The sequence below is a fragment of the Bombina bombina genome, chromosome 1 (genome assembly GCF_027579735.1).
Source record: "Bombina bombina isolate aBomBom1 chromosome 1, aBomBom1.pri, whole genome shotgun sequence".
In the NCBI taxonomy this organism is placed as follows: Eukaryota; Metazoa; Chordata; class Amphibia; order Anura; family Bombinatoridae; genus Bombina; species Bombina bombina.
The window spans coordinates 100,648,004-100,661,347 of NC_069499.1; the positions used below are offsets into that span (position 1 = coordinate 100,648,004).

The 13,344-nt window shown below is 36.5% G+C and overlaps 1 protein-coding gene across 2 annotated transcripts in view; it reads left to right on the forward strand.

Annotated features, from left to right (window-relative positions):
• The window catches only part of TC2N (tandem C2 domains, nuclear), a 135,352-nt gene that overhangs the window by 40,704 nt on the left and 81,304 nt on the right, over nucleotides 1-13,344 (forward strand). For both annotated transcript variants that reach the window (XM_053697551.1, XM_053697552.1), the window contains one exon: nucleotides 12,996-13,226. In XM_053697551.1, coding sequence (XP_053553526.1) covers nucleotides 12,996-13,226 — 231 coding nt within the window. The remainder of the gene's footprint in view (nucleotides 1-12,995; nucleotides 13,227-13,344) is intronic.

Below are 13,344 nucleotides of genomic sequence, written 5' to 3' on the forward strand. Positions count from 1 at the left end.
TCCGACGTACGTTTCGCTGGTGTTTAAATTTAAAAGGTGTTTAAATTTAAATTGAAACTAATCCTGAAGTACTGATTTTGTACTTCCTATTGATACTTGCTGCCAACTGCCTCTGCTTTACTGGTGCAGTGGGATACATTCCTGCAAGTTCTACAATAAAATATTGATTTATTTAGGATACATACATGAGTTCTGTCTAAATAAATTTAAAAAATGAAATACATTTTCAAATACTCTCTCTTAGATGAAACATATTTTAAAACTACAAATGTCCCTTTAAATTGCAATTAGGGTCAAGCATGGTTTCTATCTAGTGCATCCAGACTTGGGAATTGCTTAGTTTATATATCAGAATCTGATCATGACAGTAGGAAAACCTGTAGCTTACTGTACTTGAAACAGATATTAATGTGGAATTGCTGTTTTCTAAAGAACAAACACTAGGTGTGAAATGTTGATATTGGTTTGTGTGAAACAAGTATTACACGGCTCACTGTAAATATAATCAGGGTTATAAAACAAATATAGAAAATAAACAGACTTATAGCAGCCTTAGCAAATGCTGTCATTATATCAGTGTACCACATTCTAATTTGCGTCTCATTAAGACATATTTTGTCAGTATTATCTTTCACTACTTGGCAGCAGATTACACATAAAATTGTAGGGGTTATATATACTATAATATGGCTAGAGCTATACTGATAAATAGTTAAGCCTGGACTGGGCATATAGGTAGGAGAATGAGTGTATAATTAAAGGTAAGGAAATACAGTAGATTGAATTTAAACCACCTAAAAAAAGAACCTTATAGGAGCAGTAATTAACTTCCAGTTTATTTTAAATTTGATCTTCATTTGTTCTCTAGGTAATTTTTTTTGTATACTTTGTAAAACAAACAAACAAAAAAAACTCTTATGTGTAAAATAATTGTATTATTGTACTATAATAATTGTACTATATATAATATATATATATATATATATATATATATTATATGGTGATCCAATGACAAGAGGCATAAATGTGTAGTCGCCAATCACCAGCTAGGTCCCAGTATTGAATTGCTGCTCTTGATGCTACGTTAGGGATGCTTTTCAACAAAGAGTACCAAGAGAACGAACAAAGTTTAATTATAGTTGCAAATTGAAGTCTCTTAAAATTGCATTTTCTGTCTGAAGCATGAGAGTTTAATTTTGTCACTTTAAAGTTACATTAATGTCAGCAGCTCACCCCCCCCATAAAATGTTAAATTTAAGAAAATTAAACAACATTGTTATATATGTTAATAATTTATTTTGCCTACTTTTGCTGTAAAATACCTCTGAAATGTGTGCTTGTTGCCATCATCATACCTAAGTATGGGGAAATTTACCTAAGACTAAAACATTCTACAGAGTGATTGGTTAAATCAGATCACAAACTCTGGCCACAGCAAAAGATACTAGGGACATGGATTCCATTAGGCTTTTCAAAAGGTGTGTCCCTGAACTGCTTTTGCAGAAACAGCCAAGTCCTCGCACACTGACGGATAGGTCTGGGTAAAGAACAAAAAACAGCCGCCACTCCTTGCTTGAAAAGTAAAAGCTTCTTTATTGGAAACACTTAAAAGGCAAAACCAGCCGTCAAAGCATGGTAGGTCAAACGCGTTTCGTAGGTATTACTTTCTCAATGACCCTCCTGAGTGAGACCGTAAGTACACTGGAGCGTTTGCCAACGGATTAGTATCCTGAACTGCTTTTGGCCTGCAAAACCTTTTCTAAAAAAGGACAGCGTTAAATGATTGTATTTATTTATAACACTTAATTGCTGCTATATGCCTTTAATATACATAATGCAGTTTAAGTAGCAGTTTATTTTTCTTGAGGGATGGATACACAGCATTACGTGAAATTTGCCTTTCTGCCTCGTCCTCTCTTGTAATATGGACAATACCAGGGCTCGGCACATGAGTTTAGAAGATGTTTACAAGTTTTAAAGGAAAAATATGTTAAAGGGACAGGAAACCCAAATGTTTCCTCATGATTCAGATAGAGCATACTCTTGTAAACAGCTACTTATATATCTAATTTGCTTAGTTCTCTTGTTATTCTTTGTTGAAAAGAATACCTAAGTAGGCTCAGGCGCTGGGGGCTAGCTGCAGATTGGTAGTTGCACATATATACCACCTTTTGGCTTAGCAATGTACTCAGCTAGCTCCCAGTAGTACAATGTTTCTCCTTCAATAAAGAATACCAATAAAATGAAGAAAAATTAATAATAGAAGTAAATTGGATAGTTATTAAAGGGACACTGAACCCAAACTTTTTCTTTCGTGATTCAGATAGAGCATGCAATTTTAAGCAACTTTCTAATTTACTCATATTATCAAATTTTCTTCATTCTCATGGTATGTTTATTTGAAAAGCAAGAATGTAAGTTTAGATGCCGGCCCATTTTTGGTGAACAACCTGGGTTGTCCTTGCTGATTGGACAGCACCAATAAACAAGTGCTGTCCATGGTTCTGAACCAAAAATTTGCTGGCTCCTTAGCTTTGATGCCTTCTTTTTCAAATAAAGATAGAAAGAGAACGAAGAAAAATTGATAATAGGAGTAAATTAGAAAGTTGTTTAAAATTGCATGCGCTATCTGAATCATGACAGAAAACATGTGGGTTTAGTGTCCCTTTAATAAATTTATGCTCTATCTGAATCATAAAAGAAAAAATTGGGGTTTCATGTTTTATGAAATATCGTGACCGCTTTATCTTGCGCACGTATTACAAGTTGAACGTAAATACGACCACACAAGTTTAAACTAAATTTGCGCTTTTCGGGTTAGCAGGACTGATGTCCTCATGTAAATGGTTAGGGCTAAATTAAAAGTTGCACTAAACAGCATAAATACATTAAAATAAAGTGTTACTCTCATATACTGTACACCATCTAATAAAAATTATTCACATAAATATAACAAATAAAACGTTAAAAGGGTTCAAAGGTATATGGTATATGCCAAGGTATTTATATGTAAAGGGCTTTAATCAATATATACATACATATACATGTCTAAATATGTGTAATATGTATATATATATACATATGTACAGGTAGCCCTCAGTTTACGCCGGGGTTAGGTTCCAGAAGGAATGGTTGTAAATCAAAACCGTTGTAAATTGAAACCCAGTTTATAATGTAAGTCAATGGGAAGTGAGGGAGTTAGGTTCCAGTCCCCTCTCAAAATTGTCATAAGTAACACCTAATAAATTATTTTTAAAGCTTTGAAATGAAGACTTTAAATGCTAAACAGCATTTTTTTTTTTGTTTTTTTTTTTTTTTTGTTTGAGGTTTTGCATATTAAACATAAAACATAATACGCCTTTTTGATCAGAGAAAAAGATACAGACAAAACTAAGTATAACATTTCAACAGTTATATAAAACATTAATGGTAGGCTAATGAAACCTCGATTTTTCAATAAACTAGCAAAGATGACTGGCCAATTAGAGATATAGTTTTAGGCCCAATGGACCAGAATTGTAGAATAAATAACTGATGGTCCAGTAAGCAGCTCCTTAGGGGCTGCAAGAAAAGAGACAATGTGTATATAGTAAGAGGGGGGGGGGGGATATCCAGCGGGTAAGCACCGCTCTGCATACGAGGGAAAGGGAGGAGGGCGGAGCCATATACATATAAGCATATATAGGTCAACTAAGGGACATGGGGGGTAACTCTCCAGTTTTTTACCTGTATGAAAAAGTAACACTACTAATCATATGGAGTTTGGCAAGCTAACACACACGTGGACATGAAAACTATATCAGTTGAATACCATTTCTTAACCATCAGTTGAATACCATTTCTTAAAATCTAAACTTAACCTGTTAGAGAAACCCTGTCACATAACCCTTCAAGTGTACTCACATGGAGCAAATGTAGCCTTCTTATAGGGCTGTAGAGGTAAGTGTATAGCTTAGTCTTCTACTGTGAACAATTGGGCGTTGCTATATGTCAAACATAGATATCAAGCCTATTTGTTAAGACTGAGATCCTGTCTGGGCTCGTGTGATAGTGCTATTATAGCCTTAGCTCGTAGTAAGGAAATTAAGAGGCGTAAACAATAAAGAATCTGGTACTAAAGTAGTTGCAGTACCCATAAAAGATAGCTTAGACGTCATGTCAATACGTAGGAAGTTTAAGAGTAGTGGCCACTGATACCTTTGCGTATACATTAAAATTATTTTTAAGATATTGCAGCAATGTATGGGCTTATAAGTGCCCGGCTGAAACTTGGCAGTCTCAGATTGTAGGATAAGTGGGCATCAAACCTGTGTTTGCAAATATATATATTAGAGGAAGTGCTTACCTATAATATTCACTAACTAAGATTACTAATAATAATATTATATTAAGACATTTCATGTAGTGTGACAGTATAAGAAAAAACAGTCTGCTCTTGTTTAGCAATATATGAAAAGCCCCATGAGTATTCTAGTGGTTTAGCAGTTTGATAATTTTGCAAGTGCATATGAGGGCGAGGAGCTATACATATACTATAAAGATGATAGGGGCTATAGAAATCTGTTCCATGGCTATATTATTCAAATGGATAAACAAAAGACTCTGGTACAGCAGCTTGTAGTAATCTTAACTTATATACCTAGGGGGTACCAGGGGTTACAGATAAACGTATTTATGACGTGAGGAAAGGAGATGAGAAATAATCAGTTATCGCTGCTTTGACATGAGAAGCACAAACAACATCCAAATGCAAGTTATAAACATATGTAAGTATGTTAATGTTACCAAACAGTGGGGCTGCCATTCATATATAGACATTCGACTTTCACATTGTAGCTGAGCTAAATAAACATACCCCATAGCTGTTATGTCACAATTACAAAGCTACAGCAACTTATTTCATGAGAGGCTCTAAGGAAAAAAACTCTAGGGTTAATACACACAACTGGAACAAGATCAGATAATAGTTAACTATAAGACCATACCTTCCTATATCTGAATATAATAGCATTTTTAGCACATTAAGAAGGAAGATAGTTAATATAGGTGGCACTCCTTATCTAGACCATGCAGTTAAAGCTCACATTAGTGAGCAAATATATTGTAATAGAAAGCACTCTGGTATTTAGTACATTAAAGAGTATGTGCAATAAAGAAACTGATAAATAGCATAACAGGGTGAGCCATACATCGGTATTTGAGGGGGTATGAGCAATTCCAATCTTATCTAAACACATAACAACCGCCTTCATGAAGGATTGCCTTACGTAAGGTAATGCCAGAGTCACACAGAATACAGGCTAAAACTTGGGAATAGTAGATAGAGGCTTATATTTGTAAATAATAATAAAATTAATATTAATACTAATTAGCCCCAGTTCCAAAGACATCAAGTATATATCAGGAGCAACCAAAAAAAAAACAGTTTATGATGAAGGGACACTCATAGTTACTTGTGAAGACTGTCTTTTACCCAATGCCTGCAGCCATGATGACTCCATTTCTTGCTGATTGCGCTGCGGTAAAGGGACTGCATAGCCAGATAAAAATGTTTTTCCGTCCAGGGATCAGGCTATTAATTCGAGTATGGTAAATGTAGGCCAGCATTAGGAGGTCAGATTTCTTATAGCAGCTTGCAGGATCCGCCGCTCCGGTATCATGAACAGCCGACTCTTCATCATGTGGCACTAGACCTGGGCCCAAGTTCCATCTCTCCACCGGCGGTTGCGGATCGCTGAGCTGTGGTAACTGTTTAGGAAGAAGCTGGAAGATGTTCCTGGGAAGCAGTTTTGCATAATATTTATATGAGAAAACAGTGATCCGCCGAGTTGCAGCCTTCGCCGCCAAAAATCTAGATGCACCATGTGGGTGAGATGTCATGCAGATCTGTGATGCAGTCATTTTCCGCTCTGTAGGGATAGTTTCATCAGCTGTCTTATCTGGCAAGAAGTGTTGCAGGGATAGTGCTTTGGGTTTTACCGGTGTCAGATTCTGATAGTGAGTATCCAGCTCTGATAATAACCCTTTTGCTTCAATCAGGGAGGACTTACCACATTCGTCAGGGTCTAAAGTAGTCGCCATCTTGGGCGTAAGGCTGCTCTCCATAACCTGCTGATCCCTGAGTATGAGCGTTAGATCAGAAAAGTTGTGATCCATTTTCTCCTCTAATTTGTCCAGTAGGGCTTTAATTTGCCTGTAGTGAACTTCCATATTGAGCTGGTTATCAGAGAATTCTGGATACATTAGGCTGCTTAGATCCTGATGTGCAGTTATTTATCAGGGATGGTAGTTCTGCCTGCTTTAATCTTATTCTTTCCTGAAGATTTCAGGCTCTTTAATGAGCCAGAGACTTCCGAGGTAGGCCGAAGCCTGGGATTTTCCTGAAAATCCTCTGGAACTCCTTTCTGGGTAGATCGAAATTTGTCTCAAACTCAGCCAAATTTCAGCCAATGGTCCCCTGTAGTGAGTAAATACTGCTCCAAAGATTTTTTCTTGGAATCAGCTCCTAAATCATGCTTTTTAGGGCTAATAAATGACAGGTTCTAACTAGAGCTCTGATAAATTGTGACTGTCTAGGCTGCTGGCTAGCTCCGCCCCCGCTAAACAGCATTTTAAACCTAATAAAATAATCACACAACAAAGAATATATAATTAAACTAAGTTAAATGAACAAAAACATTTGCTAAACAGCATTATAAACCTAATAAAATAATCACACAACACAGACTTTACTTGCATTTTTCTGAAAACTGTTCTTTCTATGCATTCCAATCTGGACTAATTTATAGACAGGAAGATCTTGTTCCTTTGCAAGCTGCTCGATAGCTCAGGTCTAGTTAAACTGATTAATTTCAGCTTGCTTGGCTTGCATATCTTTGCTGCAACACAAGCGGACAGCTCCACCTACTGGCTATTTCAATCAACGCACTGCTTCTCAATGCTTTTCAATAGCAGTCACATGACTGAAAAAAAAAAAAAGGTTGTTATTCTGATACGGTGCAAATTGAACCGTTGTAAACCGAGGGCCATCTGTATATATGTGCATACATGTGTATTTATGTTTATATGTATGTATATACATATATACACACATATAAACACATATATACACATGTATAAAATATATAGATATGTATAGATACTTTGGAGCCCTTTCCAGACAAATACCTGAAAACATGAAAAAACATTTTTATTCAATTTTAATATTTAATAATGTATTTTTAAATAGTTATTCTATATCTGATATACCTATACATATATATGTTCAAATCTGGACTTCGAAAAGTAAAATTATGAAAAAATCCTTCCCCCCCCCCCCGTTTGTAAGTTGCAATCTTCTCTGCCTGTGTCTTTGGTTTGATTTTGTGTTCTTAAATGCAAATGTTAGTCTCTATATTTATTTAGAACAACAAATATTACCTTTCTGATTACAGTACTGTACTATCTTCCTGATGGTACTATGTAAACAAAAGTATATAAAACTACCTTTAGGTTGCATGTATAAGCTGTATTATAACGTGTAAATATTGCCTAAATGACATAAGATATTATTGTTAACACTTGGTTCCATCTCCTCTTCAAACTATTCCATTTTTCAAATGTAAATATACCAAAATCAAAACTATTCCAAAATCTAAACCTTTTCTGGTCCCAAGCAGTTTGGATAAAGGGTGTTCTGTAGATATATATTTTACAAAAAAAATAAATATAAATATATATATATATAAATAACATTTTCTTCTATTTGAAGAACATTGGAATGTAAAATATTCATAACTACCTTTGGAATAGCGCTGTAGGTTGAGCGCGGCATGGGGTTAGCTGTTACGTTTTTATTTTAGTTTGTACGCTCCATATGATATGTAGAGAGGCACATTTTAATAAGACTTATACATGCATTTATATGATGCATTCACTAACTATGTTGCATAATGCTGTTACCATGACAACTGTTTTGGCGCACTTTTTGATGTGACTGGAGGGGTTATAATAATCTTTAAATTGTTTGCACTTTCACTATTGTTTGTTTTTCTGAGGAAGAGTCTTGTTTACTCAGATATATCACCTGGGATAAACTTTTTTATCACCATTTAAAAGTCCAGTGAGTGCGGATCTGATTTTGAATATACAGTATATATATATAATATTCATAACTACCTTTGGGTTAGCGCTGTAGGATGGACCCAGCGTCGGATTAGCTGTTACATTTTTAGCAGTTTGCACACTCCATTCAAGTCTATGGGGAGAAGTTAACGTGGTGGCAATATCCAAAGTGCTGAAGATAGTGTGCATGGGCTTTTGCTCGCAAGCAAATATTTTGCTTTCAACTTGTAATACGTGAGCTAACCCACGCGCCTCCAAAGTTTACTTCTGGGATGGGTTTGCGTGCGAGTGAAAGCGCTAAATGGCGCGCAACTTGTAATCTGGTCCTGTAATGACTATGATTTATATAATATCTTGTTTAATGAGGTTGCAAAGGGCCTATGTACTTTGTGCACAGTAAAAGCTATGGATGAACAGTGATTTATTTTACTAGAAGCATTTTTGCTGATGTGTGCTCTGTAAAATGCTTCCCTTTTCTTTAAAATTAAATGCATTTATGTGCATTTCAGTTTTGAGTTTTATATCCCTTTAAAATAAAAAAAATAAAAGCTCATACTATTAAATAGACCAAAAAATTAAGTTTGAAATGCATTGCATTGTATTCCAAATATCATTAGAAGTATTGTTGTAACATGCTAAGGATAAACAGAAATTAGAAGTGCGCTTAGGAACTAATACCAAGCACCTCTCTAAAAGACACTATCCCTAAAAAGTGTCAAGATATAGTGAAAGTAAAATGTTAAGCTTTTTACGGCTTACAGATAAAGAGGGCACCAAAGGCTAAAGGTATCAGAAACCAATATAGTGTTATTTAAAATTATTTAATAGAAGTCAATATACAACCTTAAAATCAAACAGTGTAAACAGGGACGTCTCCCTAGGTTTTAAAACCCTATGTAACAGCTTATTGCTACAATTAGCTAAGCAAATGGGAATAGATATAAATAAAATACATATACGATCTGTTTTAAATGCAATAATCAGTGAGTAAGTTAAAAACAAGTGGTGATTAAAAAATATTAGAAACAATGCAAGTTATACTTGAAACTTAGATATGTATATGCCCAAGGGATATAGTAGATATTTCCCAAGTATACTGTGGGATATAGGATGGCGTGGAACTTTCCAATAATGGAGATTGATCCGGAAAATGTCCAGTACACCTGAAATTGCATATAAAGCTTTGATTCAAAATTATATATCAACAATGTTAAAGCAGCGCTTTACTTTACCGCTTGTGAGATCTTCGGTCACACCAGGGACCACTACGAAAGCCAAGGCAGTCTCTCCCGAGCTGCAAAACAGAGACCACACACGTGTGTAGGGACAGCGTCTGACGTCACGCCTCATCCGTTCGTTTCCTATGTAGACAGTTTGAAAGCGTGCTGGTATCAAGATCAAGATAAAGCGCACAGGTGGGTGAAACGCGTCGATTACCTTGTGACTTTGTAGCAGTATACTAAGAGTGACTAAATTTCACCCTATCTTTGAACAATATCGCTACTATTTAACCCGGGTTAACCTCTTCACTACAACTTTCAAGCTCTCACAGTGTGGATGAATTCAAATATCCAACTGTGTCTACAAGTATAAGTATACGAACAGAGTGCTTGTGCACTGAAGAAAGTGATAACATCCACAACTTTTTTACACTTGATACCAGCACTCTGATACCTTTAGCCTTTGGCGCCCTCTTTATCTGTAAGCCATAAAAAGCTTAACATTTTACTTTCACTATTGTTGTAACATGCATGGGCAAGTAGCGGATGGGCGAGCATGCGTTCTACTGTCTTATGCTCAGCAGGTAACGTGCACGTGCAATAAAAGTTAGCTAGTAACTTTTCATGGAAGCATTTTTTTAAAAAATAAGCATACTGCAGAAAAAAAAGTATCCTGATGGAATTTGAAATGTGTTGTTTTGCATTTCAAACTCTACGTTTATGTCACATTAAATAAGGGCGCCAAAACCTTACTGCATGATGGGCTGGTTACTAATGGTTGGATTGGCTGCATATCACAATATATTATACTCACACTTAGTTTAAAGCTAACGCCTCAAAATAAAATTAAATTATAATCACATTTTTAGTTAAAAATAAAAGAAAATTAATTTAATTTACTATTTAAATATACCACATTTGGTGCAAATACACTGCTTAAAAGGACATGAAACCAAAATGTTTTTTATGATTAAAATAGAGTGTAATTAAAAAAAAAAAAGTTTCTAATTGTCAAAATTACTTTGTTCGCTTTTTGTTCCTTTGTTGAAAATCAATTGGGTAGGTTTAGGAGCATTCACGTATCTGGAGCACTACATGGTAGCAGGTTTGCAAGAATGCTTTTAACAAAGTTATACATTTGCATGAGCACTATATGGCAGCAGTGTTTGGTTCACCTTGGTATGGCTTGCTGATTGGTGGCAAGCGCTTTCCAGGGTCTAAACCAAAAATGGGCTTGCTCGTAAGTTTACATGCCTGATTTTTCAAATAAAGATACCAAGAGAACAAAGAAAATTTGATAATAGGAGTAAATTAGAAAGTTGCTTAATATTGCATGCTCTATCTGAATCATGAAAGAAAAAATGTGGGTTTAGTATCCCTTTAACTAATAATACGATGAGAACAAAGCAAAACATTTATGTTTGATGGACCTTACAAGTCCTGGGCTTCTCTCTGCCTCTATCTAGCTAAAAATAGCGAGATTGCGCTATTTCTGCATGTCCCATGACTGGGGCACTGCAGAAATAGAGTTGCAGAGTTACTGATGTGCTGTGGCCCTCTCTGGATCGGACAGAGGTGGTGCCGAGTTAGTGGGAGGGTAAGGAGGGAGGCGGTTAGGCGGCCCATCACTGGAGGGTGGCGGAAGGTGAGTGGGAGGGGCGGGACCGCTACGTTACAGCGGCAGTGAGTTGGAAGCAGGAAGGGGGTAGCAGGGAGAGGGGTTTACTATAGTGGAAAGTGGGGTAGAGGGTGCGAAACCAATCTGGGAGGGGGGTATGGTAATGAGGGGGAGGGCAGCTACACTACAGAAAAAAAAACGTTTTTGTTTGCCAAATAAATACAATTATAGCAAACTGGGTACTGGCAGACAGATGCCAGTACCTGAGATGGCGGCTAATAGGTAGAGGGGGGAGGTTTAGAGAGCTGTTTGGGGGGATCAGGGAGGTTGGAGGTTAAGGGGGGATCCTACACTGCAGAAAATATATAAAATTAAATTTTAGAGAGCGGTTTAGAGAGCTGTTTGGGGGGATCAGGGGGGTTGGAGGTTAAGGGGGGATCCTACACTGCAGAAAATTTATAAAATTAAAAAAAATTAACTTAAAGTGAAGGTAAATGTTCAACTATCCCTATACATCATCAATTTAGTCACAGTGAAAAGATTATCATCGCTAACTTATTTTCTGAAAACGAGCATATATTTATATGATAAAGATGTTTAAAATTACCCTACTGTGCCGTTCCTCACTCCTCCCATTAGCCATTTCCTTATTTCATAATGAATGACGTATAGAGCGGTCCCACCCGCTCTATACGTATCTCCAAAGCGTGTTCACGAGCAGACAAGGAACAACGCATGCGCATAGCATCGTCTACTGATTGCAATGCGCATGCGGTAATCCACTTTTTTTTTCTTCAAATCACTTGCGACAATCTCCGACAATAATAGAAAATGTTTTGCAATGCGCATGCGCGAAACGGGCGCGCGCTTTTGCTACAAGTATACCATAGAGATACTAAACGCATGCGCAGAGGATACAGGAGGCGGATGACGTCGATCTCTGGCCACCTAACGGCCAGAATTTCAATTGGATAATAAAAAAACGTGACATGAGAATAAAAAAAAAGAAAAAAATAGGGTTGATTTTATGGATAGCCCAAATGTAAGTATAACGATATAAATCTGAGTTTATACTTAATAAAAAAAAAAATGATGAATTAAAGTACCATTCATTTAGGTTAACAATCAAAAATACATAATGACATACAGTGAACTTTACCTTCACTTTAAGATGGGGCTGACCATTGTGGGGTGGGGGAGGGAGAGTTGTTTGAGAGGGATTAGGGAGGGATCAGGGGGTGGGATGTGTCAGGTGGGAGGGTAACCTATACACTACAGCTAAAATTAACCCTACAAGCTACCTAATTAACCCCTTCACTGCTGGGCATAACACAAGTGTGGTGTGCAGCGGCATTTAACGGCCTTCTAAATACCAAAAAGCATTGCCAAAGCCATATATGTCTGCTATTTCTGAACAAAGGGGATCCCAGAGAAGCATTTACAACCATTTGTGCCATGATTGCACAAGCTGTTTGTAAATAATTCCAGTGAGAAACCTAAAGTTTATGAAAAAGTTAACTTTTTTTTTTAATTTGATCGCATGTGGTGGTGAAATGGTGGCATAAAATATACCAAAATGGGCCTAGATCAATACTTTGGGTTGTCTACTAAAACAAAATATATAGTTTTGATAGGTACATATAAAAAAAGGCTCTATTTCTGTTTAAATGTTGTGATGGCAAAAATGCTAAAAATGCTCTGGTGTTTTGGGGAGGTTTTAGTCTGAAATGCCCGTCCTTAAGGGGATAAAATTGTAATGCGCTATCTGAATCATGAAAGAAAAAAACTGAGTTTCATGTCCCTTTAATTTCTTGATGATAATTGTGGAACTGTTTTCTTTTATATATAATCTTCTGTACAGAGATCCTATGGGCCACACACAAAAACCATGGAGGTCCAGAAGTGACCTGGGAACTATAGTTACATAATTAATTAATCCCTTTCGGTTTGTCTATCCATACTACTCTGAGAACGCTAATTGGAAACTTTCAATCTATATAGTTAGTCCTTTCTTTAAGCCACAAATCTAAACGTCTGTACTCTTGTCATTGCAGCTATTAATGAAAAACAATCTTCTGGTGGCATCAGGAAAGGGTCACATATTGTGGATTTGCCACCCATGTCCTCTGTGTCTATAAAGCGGCAAGTGGGATGTACAGAAGATTACTTGCTTTCAAAGTTGCCATCTGATGGAAGAGAAGTTCCGTTTGTAGTGCCAACATTTAAGCCGTCCTATATCCAGCCAAGAACCCCAACAAGTCCTTCTCACCTGGAAGGGTTCCAAGGTAACTGACAACAAAGTTTGGGCAAGAAAAATCTACATCTCATACTTTGTGTAGCAAAACCTTTTTTTTCCTTAGTACCCCAGCTGCAGTATGTAAATATTATTAAAATTGTCAAATG